This window comes from Heptranchias perlo, chromosome 3, assembly GCF_035084215.1.
Source record: "Heptranchias perlo isolate sHepPer1 chromosome 3, sHepPer1.hap1, whole genome shotgun sequence".
NCBI lineage: Eukaryota > Metazoa > Chordata > Chondrichthyes > Hexanchiformes > Hexanchidae > Heptranchias > Heptranchias perlo.
In genome coordinates this window covers 118,642,178-118,661,369 of record NC_090327.1, presented here as the reverse complement: position 1 = coordinate 118,661,369, position 19,192 = coordinate 118,642,178, and the positions used below count along the sequence as shown (strand labels likewise).

Below are 19,192 nucleotides of genomic sequence, written 5' to 3'. Positions count from 1 at the left end.
AGTGACTGCAGGCTTTGTAAACAAAAGGTTGTGATCACGTGATTGACTACTTCCTAAAAATAAATCTAGCATCAACTGATGGAGGCCTTGGAGAGGGTGCAGAGGAGATTTACTAGAATGGTACCAGGGATGAGGGACTTCAGTTAAGTAGAGAGACTGGGGAAGCTGGAATTGTTCTCCTTAGAAGAGAGAAGGTTATGGGGAGATTTAATAAGGTGTTCAAAATGATGAGGGTAGATGGGGAGAAATTGTTTCCACTGGTGGGATGGTCGGTAACCAGAGAACACAGATTTACAGTAATTGGTAAAGAACCAGAGGAGAGATGAGGAGAAATGTTTTGATCTGGAATGCACTGCCTGAAATGGCAGCTGAAGCAGATTCAATAGTAACTTTCTAAAGGGAATTTGATAAATATTTGAAGGGGGAAAATTTGCAGGGTTATGGGGAAAGAGCGGGGGAGTGGGACCAATTGGACAGCTCTTTCAAAGATCCAGCACAGGCACAATGGGCCGAATGGCCTCCTTCTGTACTATATGATTCTATGATTTTCTTCAGTCTTTATATCGTTCTGGAATGAACAATTGAAAGTGAGTGCTGGTGGTTAGTGGTTTTTATGCACAAGGGAATACAATATTGTCCCAGTTTGAGATTCTGCTACTAGCACCAAATATTTCCAGGAGTATTTTTAAAATTTATTCTTGGGATATGGGCATCGTTGGCAAGGCTGGCGTTTATCGCCCATCCCTGGTTGCCTTTGAGAAGTTGGTGATGGGCCTTCTTCTTGAACCGCTGCAGTCCGTGTGGTGATAGTCTTGTTATTCTCTGTAGCAGTTTGATACAACTGAGTGGCTTGTTAGGCCACTTCAGAGGGCTGTTAAGAGTCAACCACATTAGTGTGGGACTGGAGTCACATATAGGCCCAGGCAGGGTAAGGACGACAGGTTTCCTTCCCTCAAGGATATTAATGAACCAGTTGTGTTAAGTTAAGGTGTAATGCAAGGTCTTCTTTCTCTGCCCCAACAACGTGCCTTATCCCCAACCTCATCCTCCACTGCATTCATGTCACATGCCCACTTCTCCCCCCACTGATTCCTCTGGCATGCTGGTAGTTTAGTGTCAAGTTAATGGCAGCTCCATGCTGGAACAGTCCCACATTTCTATAGTGCCTTTCACAACTTCAGGCCACCCCAAAGCTCTACAGCCAATGAAGTACCTTTTGAGGTGTAGTCATTGTTATGATGTAGGAAATGCGGCAGCCAATTTGCGCACAGCAAGCTCCCACAAACAGCAATGCGATAATGACCAGATCATCTGTTTTAATGTTGTTGGTTGAGAGATAAATATTGGCCAGGACACCAGGGAGAACTCCCCTGTTCTTCTTCGAAAAGTGTCGTGGGATCTTTTATCTGAGAGGGAAGATGGGGCCTCGGTGTCTCACAGGGTCAATTTCTGTATGTACAGCAGTTGATCTTGGGATGTGGGAGACAGTGGGTGAGGCTGTAATTATTGCCCAGCCCTAATTGGCCTGAGGGCAGTAAGGGTCACTGGGGGTGAAATTGGTCTCGGGCAGTAACACGTAATAGTCAACAGCGAATCGACAGCCCAATTTACACCCACCCAATTTACACCCCGCCCGATTTACGCCCCGCCCGATTTACGCCCCGCCTGATTTACGCCCCGACCGATTTACGCCCCGACCGAATAACACTAGATCGATATTTAAAAAGGGTAGTAGGCAGAAGGCTGGAAATTATAGACCAGTTAGCCTAACATCTGTGGTGGGTAAAATTTTGGAGTCTATTATTAAGGAGACAGTAGCGGAACATTTGGATAAACATAATTTAATAGGACAAAGTCAGCATGGCTTTACGAAGGGGAAGTCATGTCTGACAAATTTGCTTGAGTTCTTTGAGGACATAACGTACAGGGTGGATAAAGGGGAACCAGTGGACGTAGTGTATTTAGACTTCCAGAAGGCATTCGACAAGGTGCCACATAAAAGATTATTGCTCAAGATAAAGATTCACTGGATTGGGGGTAATATTCTGGCATGGGTGGAGGATTGGTTATCTAACAGGAAGCAGAGAGTTGGGATAAATGGTACATTCTCGGACTGGCAACCAGTAGCCAGTGGTGTTCCGCAGGGGTCGGTGCTGGGTCCCCAACTCTTTACAATCTATATTAACGATTTGGAGGAGGGGACCGAGTGTAACATATCAAAGTTTGCAGATGATACAAAGATGGGAGGGAAAGTAGAGAGTGAGGAGGACATAAAAAACCTACAAGGGGATATAGACAGGCTGGGTGAGTGGGCGGAGATTTGGCAGATGCAATACAATGTTGGAAAATGTGAGGTTATGCACTTTGGCAGGAAAAATCGGAGAGCAAGTTATTATCTCAATGGCGAGAAACTGGGAAGTACTGCAGTACAAAGGGATCTGGGGGTCCTAGTGCAAGAAAATCAAAAGGTTAGTATGCAGGTGCAGCAGGTGATCAAGAAGGCCAACGGAATGTTGGCGTTTATTGCTAGGGGGATAGAATATAAAAACAGGGAGGTATTGCTGCAGTTATATAAGGTATTGGTGAGATCGCACCTGGAATACTGCATACAGTTTTGGTGTCCATACTTAAGAAAAGACATACTTGCTCTCGAGGCAGTACAAAGAAGGTTCACTCGGTTAATCCCGGGGATGAGGGGGCGGACATATGAGGAGAGGTTGAGTAGATTGGGACTCTACTCATTGGAGTTCAGAAGAATGAGAGGCGATCTTATTGAAACATATAAGATTGTGAAGGGGCTTGATTGGGTGGATGCGGTAAGGATGTTCCCAAGGATGGGTGAAACTAGAACTAGGGGGCATAATCTTAGAATAAGGGGCTGCTCTTTCAAAACTGAGATGAGGAGAAACTTCTTCACTCAGAGGGTGGTAGGTCTGTGGAATTTGCTGCCCCAGGAAGCTGTGGAGGCTACATCATTAAATAAATTTAAAACAGAAATAGACAGTTTCCTAGAAGTAAAGGGAATTAGGGGTTACGGGGAGCGGGCAGGAAATTGGACATGATTTTAGATTTGAGGTTAGGACCAGATCAGCCATGATCTTATTGAATGGTGGAGCAGGCTCGAGGGGCCGATTGGCCTACTCCTGCTCTTATTTCTTATGTTCTTATGTTCTTATGATTTACACCCACCCGAATAACACTCGCTCGATTTACACTCCGCCCGATTTACACCCGCCCGATTTACACCCCGCCCGAATAACACTAGCTCGATTTACACTCCACCCGATTTACACCCGCCCGATTTACACCCCGCCCGAATAACACTAGCTCGATTTACACTCCACCCGATTTACACCCGTTTGATTTACACTCGCTTGATTTACACTCCACCCGATTTACACTCCACCCGATTTATACTCCACCCGATTTACACACCACCCGAATAACACCCGCCCGATTTATACTCCGCCCGATTTACATCCGCTGATTTATACTCCGCCCGATTTACACCCAGCCCGATTTACACCCGCCCGATTTATACTCTGCCCGATTTACACCCAGCCCGATTTACACCCGCCCGATTTGTACTCTGCCCAAATTACATCCCGCCCGATTTACACCCGCCCGATTTACACCCCGCCCGATTTATACTCTGCCCGATTTACACCCGCCCGATTTACACCCGCCCGATTTATACTCTGCCCGATTTACACTCCGCCCGATTTACATCTGCTGATTTATACTCCGCCCGATTTACACCCAGCCCGATTTACACCCAGCCCGATTTACACCCGCCCGATTTATACTCTGCCCGATTTACACCCAGCCTGATTTACACCCGCCCGATTTGTACTCCGCCCGATTTACACCCTGCCCGATTTACACTCCGCCCGATTTACACTCCGCCCGATTTACACCCCGCCCGATTTACACCCCGCCCGATTTACACCTCGCCCGATTTACACTCTACCCAATATACACCCACCCGATTTATATTCCGCCCGATTTACACCCCGCCCGATTTACACCCCGCCCGATTTACACCCCGCCCGATTTACACCCCGCCCGATTTACACCCCGCCCGATTTACACCCCGCCCGATTTACACCAGCTCAATTTACACTAGCTCAATTTACACTCCACCCGGTTTACACCCACCTGATTTACACCCGCCCGATTTATACTCCACCCGGTTTACACCCGCCCGATTTACACCTCGCCTGATTTTCTTTCCCATTGAAGTCAAGGAAACCTTGGGCCTTCCCTCCCCCAATTGTGGTCCACTCCCGACACCATCCCCCCACCACTTACCTTAGTGTCAGGGACCGTTCCCTCAGGTCCCCAACCACAGCCTCCTGCCACCGGGTTTGGGCGGGAATCAGTCCTCCTACGTGGTAGTGAGGCCCAGGAGTTAAAACGGCCTTCATGGGGGCACCACATTGGGCGTTTCCTGCACTCTCTGCCCCTCTCCCCCGCCCCACCTCCCGAGTTAAAATCAGGGTTTCAGTGTGTAGGCTCACACAGAAGGAGTGTGGACACTTGGGCGAAGTACTGGAGGGAAACCAATGCCATGGCCTCTCCCCTCCCCATCTCTGTAACCTCTTTCAGCTCTACGACCCTCCAAGATCTTTGCATTCCTCCAATTCTGGCCTCTTGCGCATCCTCAATTTCCTTCGTTCCACCATTGGCGGCCGTGCCTTCAGCTGCCTAGGCCCTAAGCTCTGGAAATCCCTCCCTCAACCTTTCCGCAACTCTACCTCTCCTCCTTTAAGACGCTCCTCAAAACCAACCTCTTTGACCAAGCTTTTGGTCACCTGTCCTAATATCTCCTTATGTGTCCTGTGCGGAGAGGCTATCACTGCTCACTCTATATTCTCCAGCAGTAGCTTTGACTTGCACGGGCAATCAGGCAGGATCTTTACACTTTCCAACATACTGGTGACAGAGCATGCATGTGATGAAAGGTACTGATGGTGTTGGGGGAGGTTCATAGTCCCCCTGACAGCCTCGTAAAGGAGTGCTGTATTCAGCGAGAGTGTAGTGGGTGGGGTTTTATGGCTGCATAATGTGTCACCACAATTCCCGGCCAGAACGGAGATGATTGGGCAATTTCCACCCATCAATCACGCCCAGAGACCGCACTGCTGTAAGTGACTGGGATTGATTTTTATGCACATAATTTGTATTATTTAACTATCCTCCACTCACTGAATTTTGCTGGAGAAATAATCCTGCTTTTATCGGGAGACTTTACTGCAGTTTCAATCATGAGTTCTGTTTGCTGTAGTGAATAGTGACTCTGTTTAAATAGACTCTGTTTGCTGTAAATTAGACTGTTTGCTGTAATTCCTGCCGTATCCAACTCATTGACTGACACAGTGATGCCAGTATTCACTGATAGTCTGGTGGACAGGGGATGAATTCATTGGCAGTCTGGTAACAATTGTGCATCACATTTATGGAAGTAATGTGAGACATGTCTGAACCATGGCATTCACCTCACAAAGCCACAGAGCAAATAATTCCACATCCTCATGGCCCAGAAATAGTCAACCTAATTATTCTGATAGTACAACAATTAGTCGGGCAATTAATCACCAATCAACTCCAAATGTAGCTAATTTAGATTCTGATGGTTGACCAATCCTATGGGCTGTGCAGGATTGCCTTTGCTCGTTGTCCAATAATAACATATTCTGATGCAAAACATGCACTCAGACAAAGTACCTCAGCTCTCCAATGATTAATCCAGTAACAATGGTGTGGGGCCTGTGCAGCATTAAGCTGATCCCATGCCTCTATAATGGTAATTATGAAAATGTCACTGTTTATGTCAGACCACAGGCCACATGGACCTACTTGATGCCAAGAGTGGATCGGGGAACTGAGATAGCTGCAATAGCTGGAAATGGAGTCAAAATGGGGACCATTTCCAGTTCAGAGAAAGTTCGGCAATTTTGGTGGATTAGCAGCGGTCCGTCAGAAATTATCAGCTCTTTCAGTCCTTGCTTCAATTACCGAGCTACGCAATTCATTATTATTGGAATTACCGTTTTAAACTCATTTGTTTGGTCAGGGGATCAGTGAGATTTGTTTAAGCTTCAATCCACTGGGATCGTTTGCAAATTACTCCCCGGGGATACTGTGCTAAATTTCTTGGTCGTGAATTGCTCTTGGCTAGCTGCCTACGGTTAGAAAGAAAGAAACTTGCATTTATATAGCGCTTTTCACAAACTCGGGACGTCCCAAAGAGCTTTACAGCCAACTAAGTCATTTTTGAAGTGCAGTCACTATTGTAATGAAGGAAACGCAGCAGCCAATTTGCGCACAGCAAGCTCCCACAAACAGCAATGTGATAACGACCAGATAATCTGTTTTCGTGATATTGGTTGAAGGATAAATATTAGCCAGGATACCGGGGAGAACTCCCCCGCTCTTCTTTGAAATAATGCCCATGGGATCTTTTAGGGCCACCTGAGAGGGCAGATGGGGCCTCGGTTTAACCTGTCACATGACTTCTTTTGAAGTATTACAAGACTGCAGGTCCGTGGCTATGACACTGTGAAGGTGCCTTATTGCACACAGTGAGATTACATTGCTATAGGACTGTGGAGATTTTACACATGAAGTAATCATTTCAGCCCAGTGGTGACATTTTCCTGAATATTGAAAGTTTTAAAAATATATATATTGCATTACCTCCATCATTAAGGATCCCTGTGATGATCCGACACAGTATCAGTCTGACACAGATTTGACACTCTCCAAATCATCAATTACACACTTTATTAAGCAGCTTCTCCTTAGCATGTTGCAAGAGAAATGATTGAAATTGTGACATTACAACAACAACTACTACTATTACTACTACTACTACCACTATTACTACTACTACTTGCATTTATATAGCACCTTTAACGTAGTAAAACGTCCTAAGGCACTTCACAGGATCGTTATCAGAGAAAAATTGACACCAAGCCACACAAGGAGATATTAGGAGGTGAACAAAAGCTTGGTCAAAGAGGTAGGTTTTAAGGAGCATCTTAAAGGAGGAGAGAGAGGTGGAGAGGTTTAGGGAGGGAATTCCAGAGCTTAGGGCCTAGGTAGCTGAAGGCACGGCCGCCAATGGTGGAGCGATGGAAATCGGGGCTGCACAAGAAGCCAGAATTGGACCCGAAGAGAGGGCACTGGTTGATTTCCTCAACATTTCTGCACTGCAAGTGCGAGTTTTTGATCATTTCCACTTGATAATCGTGTCACGGGGCAAATAATAACTGATGAGAGAATTCAAATCTCCAGCATCTGCAATATTTTCCTTTTGAGCGAATACAGTCAAAGTATTGGCAATGTCTATCCCGCATGCTTAGATTTCATTTGTTTTTCCAAGAATGAAGCTGGTGGTGCAGCTTGCTGCCAGTATGACGTATATTATACGGTACTTTAAAAACATTTCTGCTATTCATAGATAGACGGGAGAAACTGCTCTGTAACTCTATCCGAATGTACCATGTGTTCTGTGTCCCTGTAGGCACAATGGGAAATATCTCTTGGGAAATTGGGATATCTTGTTCTACTCCCCTGAGCAAGGACCAGCCGACAACTTGGGGGTGACAGTATCACGATTGGGAAAAAAGGCTTGCTTTTCTACAGCGTCCATTCATGACCTCAGGACGTCCCAAAGCACTTTACAGCCAATGAAGTACTTTTTGAAGTGTAGTCACTGTTGTAATGTAGGAAATGTGACAGCCAATTTCCACAAACAGCAATGAGATAAATGAGCATATTGTCTGTTTTTTGGTTGAGGGATAAACATTGGCCAGGACACTGGGGAGAACTCCCCTGCTCTTCTTCGAAATAGTGCCATGGGATCTTTTACATCCAACTTGAGAGGGGCAGACAGGGCCTCGGTTATAACATCTCATCTGGAAAGACAGCGCCCCCTCAGGACTGCACTAGGAGTGTCAGCCTAGAATATGGGAGTAAATCTCTGCAGTGGGACGATGAACCTATAACCTTCTAACATCAGAGGCACGAGTGCTGTCCACTGAGCCACAGCAAGTACCCAGCCTCTTCCAGGCATTTCAAAATCGGTACCAATTTGCGATTATCTGTGCAATAATTCTTTCTTTGTTCACTTCTAAAATGAAATTAGAAAAATCTCTCAAGCCACAGAGCAATTTTGTTTTTTTTAACTGAAGCATAAGTGGTCATCTTATTATTTTAATTTGGGGCAAAGTGTATCACAAATCCTTCAGTACTTGTCGACTAATCCGGGGAAAATTACATTTTATGATTTGGCAGGCTGAGAAACAAAACACTGTAACTCACTGGTAACTAGTAGAAGGGGCTCCATTTTGTGCTCACATCCATTAAAATTAATGACAGGAATAATTTCACCCTACGCCTGCAAGTAATAATATATTTATTGGCCCGTCTCTAATGCTGCACCGTTCCTCCATCGTCCCTGACGCCTCTGGTTCTTTTGTGACCTGTTCCCCCGTCGACCAGCTCCTTGTTCATTCCAGAGGGCCTTATAATGGTCTTAGGGGTAACTTTTCAGCAGGTCCCTTTCTTTTTTTCCCGAGTGAAAAGTTCAGAGAACAATGAAAGATGTTGCTCGCTAATGAGTGTATAAATGTTTGAAAGGGCTGAATCGCGGAGCTAATCAGTAACACATGACCGTGATTCTGTCAAGTATTCCAGTAAGGAATGAGGGCTCCTGTTTCATTCGAATTCATAGAATCATAGAATGAGACAGCACAAGAGGAGGCCATTCGGCCCATCGTGCCTGTGCTAGCACTTTGAAAGAGCTGTCCAATTAGTCCCACTTCCCCGCTCTTTCCCCGTAGCCCTGCAAATATCAGGTGGGCTTCAGGCCTACCCATTCCAGAGCAGGAATCGATCCTGGCCTGCCGATTTCTAGGCCAGACACACACTTGCACTCTCACACTCACTCAGACACTCACTCACACACACACACATACACACTCAACACACTCACTCAGACACTTACTCACATATACACTCAATCACACACTCACTCGCACACTCACACACCTGCTTACATGCACTCACACTCACACTCATTCACACACTCACTTGCACACTCACACACATGGACACACACTCACTCACACGTTCACACCCACACATTCGCACACACTGACACACACACTCACACTCACTCACAGGACTATCAGCTGCCTAGATTTTTTTCAGTCCTAAGATTCGTTTCCTTTTTTGTTACTGTACTGTCATCAGCCACAAGTGTCAGCTCCGCTGAGAAATCCCACCTGAAGCATTAACTTATCATTCTGTTCGCAGGTACTGGCTGAACTGTTGTGCATTCTTATCTCAGATTTTTAGAATTCCCAGATTTCTTTGACCTATTGCTGCAGATACAACCACTCACCCACCACTCTTGGTGACCAGGAGATAGACAAACACACATGAGGAACTTTTCATATCTTTGCACGGACACGGGTGTCACTTCCTGGTGAACAGGAGAGGAACGAGGGAGAAGGAAACGGTGATTTTGAGTCAAATCAGGTACAGAAAGAGAAATAAAGAGAGGGAAAGAAAGATTGGATTAAGAGAGAGAGGAAAAAGAGACAGAAAGGAAAAGTAAGAAAAAAAATTAAAATTTGAAATTTTAAAAATCTCTAAGAACTTACTACCTGAAGGAATGAGATTGAACAGTTTAAATTGTTCCCTTTCTGGGCCGGAAAGATTGATTGGCATTACATTAACAATTATCACATTGTTAAAAAGGGTACTTACACTATTAATTATGAGCCCGAATTTTCTGCAGCAAGTTTACTAGGGAATTAATGCACCAATCCAGCAAGTTCTTAAAACTGACGGGGAGGTTGAGGGTGAGATGCCGTTTGTGTGAAACGGAGGAGCGGAGTAAATCGAGCAGCAAGTTCTGGAGATTCACAACTCACGGCGTATCTCTTCATCCCCTGAACTCGCTGGCTGATTTGCACATTAATAACGGTGTGCGGCGTTAACACGCCATTAGTTTTCCAGCAAGATTCACCCCCGAAAGTATAAAACAAATTGTACCATCGAGGACAGGTTTAATCATCCACTGTAAAATTCTACTGGCTGCGGAATGTAGGATTTAAATGGCCTCACATTACAACACCCCCCCACCACACCTGCACACCCCCCCACCACACCTGCACACCCCCCCACCACACCTGCACACACCCCCCCACCACACCTGCACACCCCCCCACCACACCTGCACACACCCCCCCACCACACCTGCACACACCCCCCCACCACACCTGCACACCCCCCCCACCACACCTGCACACCCCCCCCACCACACCTGCACACCCCCCCACCACACCTGCACACCCCCCCACCACACCTGCACACCCCCCCACCACACCTGCACACCCCCCACCACACCTGCACACCCCCCCACCACACCTGCACACCCCCCTACCACACCTGCACACCCCCCTACCACACCTGCACACCCCCCACCACACCTGCACACCCCCCCCACCACACCTGCACACCCCCCACCACACCTGCACACCCCCCCACCACACCTGCACACCCCCCTACCACACCTGCACACCCCCCTACCACACCTGCACACCCCCCTACCACTCCTGCACACCCCCCACCACACCTGCACACCCCCCTACCACACCTGCACAGCCCCCCCACCACACCTGCACACCCCCCTACCACACCTGCACACACCCCCCCACCACACCTGCACACACCCCCCCACCACACCTGCACACACCCCCACCACTCCTGCACACACCCCCCCACCACACCTGCACACACCCCCACCACACCTGCACACACCCCCCCACCACACCTGCACACACCCCCCCACCACACCTGCACACACCCCCACCACACCTGCACACACCCCCCACCACACCTGCACACCCCCCCACCACACCTGCACACACCCCCCCACCACACCTGCACACACCCCCACCACACCTGCACATACCCCCACCACTCCTGCACACACCCCCACCACTCCTGCAAACCCCCCCACCACTCCTGCAACCCCCCCACCACACCTGCACCCCCCCCACCACACCTGCACCCCCCCCACCACACCTGCACCCCCCCCACCACTCCTGCACACCCCCCCACCACACCTGCACACCCCCCACCACACCTGCACCCCCCCCACCACACCTGCACACCCCCGCACCCCCCCCACCACACCTGCACCCCCCCACCACTCCTGCACCCCCCCCACCACACCTGCACACCCCCGCACCCCCCCCACCACACCTGCACCCCCCCACCACTCCTGCACTCCCCCCCACCACACCTGCACACCCCCCCCCCGCCCCCCTCCACCTGGAAGTGTGAAAAACAGCGGAGATGTCAAAGGTGTGAAATATTTGGTTTAACAGTATTTGAGATGTATAATCTTCTGTCTAAGCTCAATCCAGCAGCAAGTCCTATATCATGCTGTCTTTCTATTAACAGGCCGAGTATTTCCGTCTCATCTCCTGTGTCTAATGGTAATGTGCAGTTTCTATAATTCATTAATGTGGAACAATCGTGTCCAAGGGGAATAACTTAGCACTGAAGAAAATCACCTGCCTAAAGGAGTCAGGAATGAACTGGAAGAGTAACTGGACAATCACTCCCCTGGCTCCAATACTCCAATAATTATGAAAGAGAACTAGTTCAAATTGTTCTTAAAGTGCACACAAACACACATACTCACACAAGTACACACATACACACAAACACACATACTCACACAAGTACACACACACACACAAACACACATACTCACACAAGTACACACATACACACAAACACACATACTCACACAAACACACATACTCACACAAGTACACACATACACAAACACACATACTCACACAAGTACACACATACACAAACACACATACTCACACAAGTACACACATACACAAACACACATACTCACACAAGTACACACATACACAAACACACATACTCACACAAGTACACACATACACAAACACACATACTCACACAATTACACACATACACAAACACACATACTCACACAAGTACACACATACACACAAACACACATACTCACACAAGTACACACATACACAAACACACATACTCACACAAGTACACACATACACAAACACACATACTCACACAAGTACACACATACACAAACACACATACTCACACAAGTACACACATACACAAACACACATACTCACACAAGTACACACATACACAAACACACATACTCACACAAGTACACACATACACAAACACACATACTCACACAAGTACACACATACACAAACACACATACTCACACAATTACACACATACACAAATACACATACTCACACAAGTACACACATACACACAAGTCTGGCTCTAATTTTAATATTATGCCCCCTTGTTCTAGATTCCCCCACCGGAGGAAATAGTTTCTCTGTATCTACGATATCAAATCCTTTTATCATTTTAAACACCGTCAGTTAGAACACCCTTAATCTTCTAAACTCAAGGAAATACAACCCAAGTTTATGCAATCTGTCCTCATAATTTAACCCTTTAAGCCCCAGTATCATTCTCGTGAATCTTCACTGCACTCCCTCCAAGGCCAATATATCCTTTCTGTGGTGCGGTGCCCAGAACTGAACCCAGTACTCCAGATGGGATGTGACCAAGGCTCTGTACAACGGAAGCATCACTTCCTCCCCTTTGTATTCCAACTCCCTTGAGATAGAGGCCAGCATTCCACTAGCCTTTTGGATTACCTTTTGTACCTGTGTGCTAGCTTTTACTGATTTGTGCACCTGGACACCCAAATCCCTTTGCTCCTCCACAGTTTTTAGTCTCACCATTTAGAAAATATTCCGATTTGTCTTTCTTAGATCCAAAGTAGATGACCTCACACTTCTCCGCATAGAACTCCATCTGCCACGGATTTGCTCACTCACTGGGGGTAATTTTGAATTCAATGTAATTGAAAATCAGGAGAGACGTATAACAGACGACTGATCCGCTATCGCTCATTTTACACTGTCACCCAAAGTCAAAATTACCCCCTCTTAATCTGTCTATGACCCTTTGTAACTTCCTGCTCCAATCTACCCAACTTACTGCGCCTCCTAACTTAGTGTCATCTGCAAACTTGGGATGTACAACTCTCTATTCCTTCATCCAAGTGATTAATGTACACGGTGAAAAGCTGACGTCCCAATACAGATCCCTGGGGAACAGCACTTGTCACATTCCACCAATCAGAGTACATTCCCTTTATCCCGACTCTCTGTCTCTTACCTCCCAACCAATTGTCAATCCTGGTCACAAGGTCACCTCCAATTCCATGCATTTTCATTTTTGCCAATAATTTCAAATCGAATGCCTTCTGAACGTCCATATAGAAACATCCACAGACACTCCCCTATCCACCTTGTGAGTGACCTCCTCAAAAAAATTCAACTAGATTAGTCAGAGATGATCCACCCTGCACACATCCATGCTGACTCTTTGATCAGCTCATACTCATTCAAACACTCAGTCCCTCTGCCCCTGATGATAGATTCCAGTAAGTTCCCCACAACTGACGTTAAACCAACAGGTCTGTACTTTCCTGGTTTCTCCGTCCCTCGGGTCTTAAATAATGGAGTGACATTTGCGACTTACCTGAGTGTGGAAGACCATCCCTTCGGTCCCGCCCACCAGTTAGCTGCTGCTTCCTGCCAGTTTTGGGTGGGGAATTGACCCGGGGGGAGAGGGTTGGGGAGGGGGGGGTAAATGAGCCAAGAGTATAAAATCACCCGGGCCTCATGCAACTGAGGTCAGGGGGGATTTTGGAGCCGGAATCAGCAGCCGCCCGCTCCAAGTAAAGTCGGGGCTTTCATCTCAGACTCCGGCCGATAATGGCTCATTTTATACTTTGATGAGTATTGCACGTTTTTGCTTACATTCTCATGTCATGGTTTTACAGTGAATTACATGGAATTTACAGCACAGAAACAGGCCATTCAACCCAACTGGACTATGCCAGTGTTTATGCTCCATACAAGCCTCCTCCCTCCTTACTTCATCTAATCCTATCAGCATATCCTTCTATTCCTTTCTCCCTCAGATACTTATTTTTTTATTTGTTCATGGGATGTGGGCGTCGCTGGCAAGGCCGGCATTTATTGCCCATCCCTAATTGCCCTTGAGAAGGTGGTGGTGAGCCGCCTTCTTGAAACGCTGCAGTCCGTGTGATGAAGGTTCTCCCACAGTGCTGTTATGTAGGGAGTTCCAGGATTTTGACCCAGCGACGATGAAGGAATGGCGATATATTTCCAAGTTGGGATGGTGTGTGACTTGGAGGGGAACGTGTAGATGGTACGGTTCCCATGTGCCTGCTGCCCTTGCCCTTCTAGGTGGTAGAGGTCGTGGGTTTGGGAGGTGCTGTCGAAGAAGCCTTGGCGAGTTGCTGCAGTGCATCCTGTGGATGGTACACACTGCAGCCACAGTACACCGGTGGTGAAGGGAGTGAATGTTTAGGGTGGTGGATGGGGTGCCAATCAAGCGGACTACTTTGTCCTGGATGGTGTCGAGCTTCTTGAGTGTTGTTGGAGCTGCACTCATCCAGGCAAGTGGAGAGTATTCCATCACACTCCTGACTTGTGCCTTGTAGATGGTGGAAAGGCTTTGGGGAGTCAGGAGGTGAGTCACTCGCCGCAGAATACCCAGCCTCTGACCTGCTCTTGTAGCCACAGTATTTATATGGCCGGTCCAGTTAAGTTTCTGGTCAATGGTGACCCCCAGGATGTTGATGGTGAGGGATTCAGTGATGGTAATAGCGTTGAATGTTAAATGCATCTATACTTTTCACCTCAACTACTCCTTGTGGTAGCGAGTTCCACATTCTAACCACTTTCTGGGTAAAGGAATTTCTCCTGAATTTCTTATTGGATTTATTAGTGCCTATCTTATATTTATGACCTCTAGTTTTGGTTTCCCCCACAAGTGGAAACATCCTCTCTACGTCTACCCTATCAAACCCCTCCATAATCTTAAAGCCCTCTTATTAGGTCATCCCTCAGCTTTCTCTTTTCTATAGCCCCAGCCTGTTCAATCTTTCCTGATAGGTATAACCTCTCAGTTCCGGTATCATCCTTTTTGCACCTTCTCCAGTGCCTCTATATCCTTTTCTGTATGGTACAGAATACGTGCTACGTTACAGATAACACGCAGTAACATATGTTGAGCACCATTGGACAGTTGTGCAATTCGAGTGGAGGTTCTGACTGACAGAGCTGGGTCAAACTTTGGCCGCAGGTTTAGTTGGAGTAAGAGGGATGGGGTGGCATTCGGTTTGGACTGTTCCTGTGGGGCAGGGACTCATCTATATGGAACAGTTATTTCGACTTTACTTTTTCCAAGTACAGAACTACGAAAAAACAGTGGAGATAATCTTAACTTTAGGTTAACTGAAAGGAAAATCCAGAGAGGTGTGTGTAACACAGGGGCTGATCCGATATCATTCCGTTTTACATTATCGCCCAAAGTTAAAATGACCCCAACAGTGCGCTTTCAGTTCCAAGCGCTCGATTACATGAAGCGATGGGATACGGAGAAATGCATCCTATCCCTTTGTCGGTGCTAAGCTGACACTCCTAGAAGTAAAGTAACTGAACGCAAAAGTTTCCCAGACTTTCTACTGTGACAGTTCTCCACTGCAACAGATACTATGAATTCTGCATGCTTCTCTTGCACAAAAGCAGCTGAAGAGTGTCATCCCTCAACATGTCTCACTGGACCTTACGATGGCATAAAGTCCCCAGTTAGAAACAGAAGACTATTGGGGGTTTACGCACATTTCTTCCAAACACAGGGACTTAAAGAGATATATCATTTTTGTTCAAAAAAATTCGTACAGTCAGGACTTCAGCCGTTCAATAATATGTGTAGTAAGCATATGTGTAACTGTGTCACTAGTTATGTTTATTGCAATGATGATGTCTTGGACCTGATCCCATGTTTACAGACTTGTTTATATGCGAGCTGTCTTTCCTTTTACAAACTGAAGTGAGTCCAGATTGTATGACCACTGTTCAAAGCTGAGAGTATTCATCCCGTCTATTCTAAACACACAGCAATTCTTCAGCCACTGTGCAGTACTGGGTTTTTGATATATTTACTCTAACTGTGCAAGACAATTGTGTCTGGTCCAGTGAACTACAACCGTTGAACACCTGCTTATTCTGGAGGGGAAAGGCTTCCCCTTTACACAAGTAAACGTGTAAAAACACAACAATGCACAGAATATTCAACACACTTTTAACCTGCACAAGTATCTTAAATCACACTTTTTACAAATCAAACAGAAGACACTGGGGTAATTTTGACTCTGTGCGATGGTGTCAATCGGGTGAGAGTGGATCAGCACCTCCTTTTACATCTCTCCCCATTTTTATTTCCATTGGAGTCAATGAAATGAGATGTAAAACTGGCTGCCGATTCACTATCACCCGTTTTACACAACCGCACAATGTCAAAATTGCACCCGAATCTTTAGCATGTAAAAATAATTTACACCACACTTTTTACAAATCAAATAGAACACAATCTTTAACCTGCACAAGTAATTTAAACCATATTCATTCATAAAACACAAAATCGTGCACAACCTAAAATTTGCACTAGGGTGTGATCAAGCAAAACATACATGTGTCATAAAACACAAACACCGCATGTTATAAAAAATACAATTAACATAGCATATATAATCACGGAGCATAGTTGGCTTAAGATCAGCTCTCACAACAAAACATCTCTATTAGATTAACTTTAAAATATCCAGAACAATTGCAATATTTTGAATGCGGTTTCGCCCCTGATAAGACTGAGCCCCTGACTAACATCAACAATTCTCCGTCAAGATTAACCAGTCTTAACAGGGCGCCAGTATCATTGAATATCACAACCACTGTGTGCAAACCTCCAGTCCAACCATTCACCAGAAAGATTTACAGCTCACCTAAGCTGACCCAAGGAACGAGCTGTTGCATCCAATATAGAGGCAGTCACTTTTCACTTGCCCCGTGAAGACATCCAACACAACAATAACTTGCATTTATATGGCACCTTTAACGTAGTAAAACGTCCCAAGGTGCTTCACAGGAGCATTATCAGACAAAATTCGACACAGAGCCACTTAAGAAGATATTAGGACAGGTGGCCAAAAGCTTGGTCCAAGAGGTAGGTTTTATGGAGCGACTTAAAAGAGGAGAGAGATGTAGAGAAGCGGAGAGGTTTAGGGAGGGAATTCCAGAGCTTAGGGCCTACTCAGCTGAAGGCACGGCCGCCAATGGTGCAGCGATGGAAATCGGGGATGTGCAAGAGGCCAGAATTGGAGGAGCGCAGAGATCTCGGAGGGTTGTAGGGCTGGAGGAGGTTACGGGGATAGGGAGGGGCGAGGCGATGGAGGTATTTGAAAACAAGGATGAGAATTTTAAAATCGAGCAAAGGGATGATGGGAGAACGTTACTTGGTGCGAGTTAGGATACGGGCAGCAGAGTTTTGGATGAGCTCAAGTTTACGGAGGGTGCAAGGTGGGAGGCCGGCCAGGGGAGCATTGGAATAATCGAGTCTGGAGGTAACGAAAGGCACGGACTTCCGACATTAGTTCTTACTTCGCTGCCGGCAGAGGGAATGATCTTGACGGCTCCGATGTGGCCCTAGTACCCAGTTCGAGTCAAACCCCTTACAACAGGAGGTGAGCCAGCTAGGCGAGGGGAGGGCCGGTCTTATAAAGGAGATGTGCGTCAGAAACGACCCTACCTTCCGCAGCCACTGCGTGTTGTTGTCCGACCGGCTCTCCAGGCTCTGCATCTTCTGCGAGGGCCAATCCTGCTCGGCGTGGGGCGCGTCCCGCTGCAGGGCGTTGGTGCTGTGGGGCTCGGGTGTCCCGCGGCAACTCCCCTCAGTCTCGGGCAGGACGAAGGTGTAACTGCACGGGCCGTGCTGGACCCGGCTGAGACGTCTCCTGCCGCCCTCCGCCCCTCGCGTTTGCCCACTGCAGCTTGCGTGGGCCAGGGCTGCGCACAGCAGGGCCACGGAGAGAGAATCCATCGCCCACATCCCTGCCTCCGATTCCCTTCTTCCTTCGCCCTTCCTTTATCTTCGCCTCGGACCTTCGCAGCGAAATCTAATAAAACTTCCAGAGCAACGGAGAACTTTTTCCAAATTCAGTGCAGCACTTGAACCAATTTTAATTTCTATTTAGACAGCGTGCAGGTGGTTAAAAAAAAAAGTTTTCTTTTAAAATATAGAAGAGCGAATAAATGAAAGTCTGTGTTTTTCTCTCTCTCTCTCAAAGAGTCCCATTCACTTCAGCACCAGATCTTCAATGAAAGCACTCAGCCCTTTCCCAGTCAGTTGTAGATTAAAGCTCCTTCACCCATACACTGCGCTCCTGAACTGCACTACCCTCTTGCTCCTGACTGAGGAACACAGCGCAAGTTCAGCCTGGAGAGAGGCTAGCATTACCCAGGCGGAGATTTTGACAGGAATGTGTGTGCCACTATGCTAAGGATGTCTGATACCCCAGTTGCACAGGGATCATCTTACAAAAAAAACCAGTGCTTACATGACCTCGAGCATGTGTGGTAGTCCAGCCCCTGTAGTCCCCGGAAACCTTATCTGCTTCACTCCACCTTTCAGCTTCCCTTTTGATAAGCCACGACGTGAAATCTTTGAGTTTTCTTTGGACGTGAAGAAGCTTCGGTTTCAGAGGCTCTGTTCAGAAGCTGCCGACCACAGCTTTGCGATATTATGTTGTAGCGAACAGCAATGTTACTGGAGACAATTAGAATAAATTACATGGCTCTGTGAACCGTTCAGAACCCAGCTGTTTTAATAAAAGCAGAGCACAGTTGGAGATTACAGTGAATTCCTTATTATTTAGCTGCTTTACTTTTGTTTTGACTCTCTGCCAGTTGCTGACAGACTTGTCAATCTCTGCTTTTTGCACTTTCAGATCTGGATATCTAGCTTAATCTCTTTCTCCACATACATTTTCTCTCTCCCTCACCTCTCACATTTTCTCTCCCTCACTCTCTCTGTTACATTCTCACTCTCCCTCACATTCTCTCTCACATTTACTCTCTCACATTCTCTGATTCTCTGTCTCTCGTGTTCTCTCACTTTCTCACATTCT

General features: G+C 46.8%; 1 protein-coding gene across 10 annotated transcripts in view; it reads right to left on the bottom strand.

Moving 5' to 3' along the window:
- LOC137307128 (angiopoietin-1-like) overlaps positions 1-18,617 on the bottom strand; it is a 226,557-nt gene extending 207,940 nt beyond the window's left edge. For all 10 annotated transcript variants that reach the window (XM_067976496.1, XM_067976462.1, XM_067976515.1 and 7 more), the window contains exon 1: positions 17,815-18,617. In XM_067976496.1, coding sequence (XP_067832597.1) covers positions 17,815-18,114 — 300 coding nt within the window. In that variant the 5' untranslated portion in view covers positions 18,115-18,617. The remainder of the gene's footprint in view (positions 1-17,814) is intronic.
- Between the last annotated feature and the right edge of the window lie 575 nt (positions 18,618-19,192).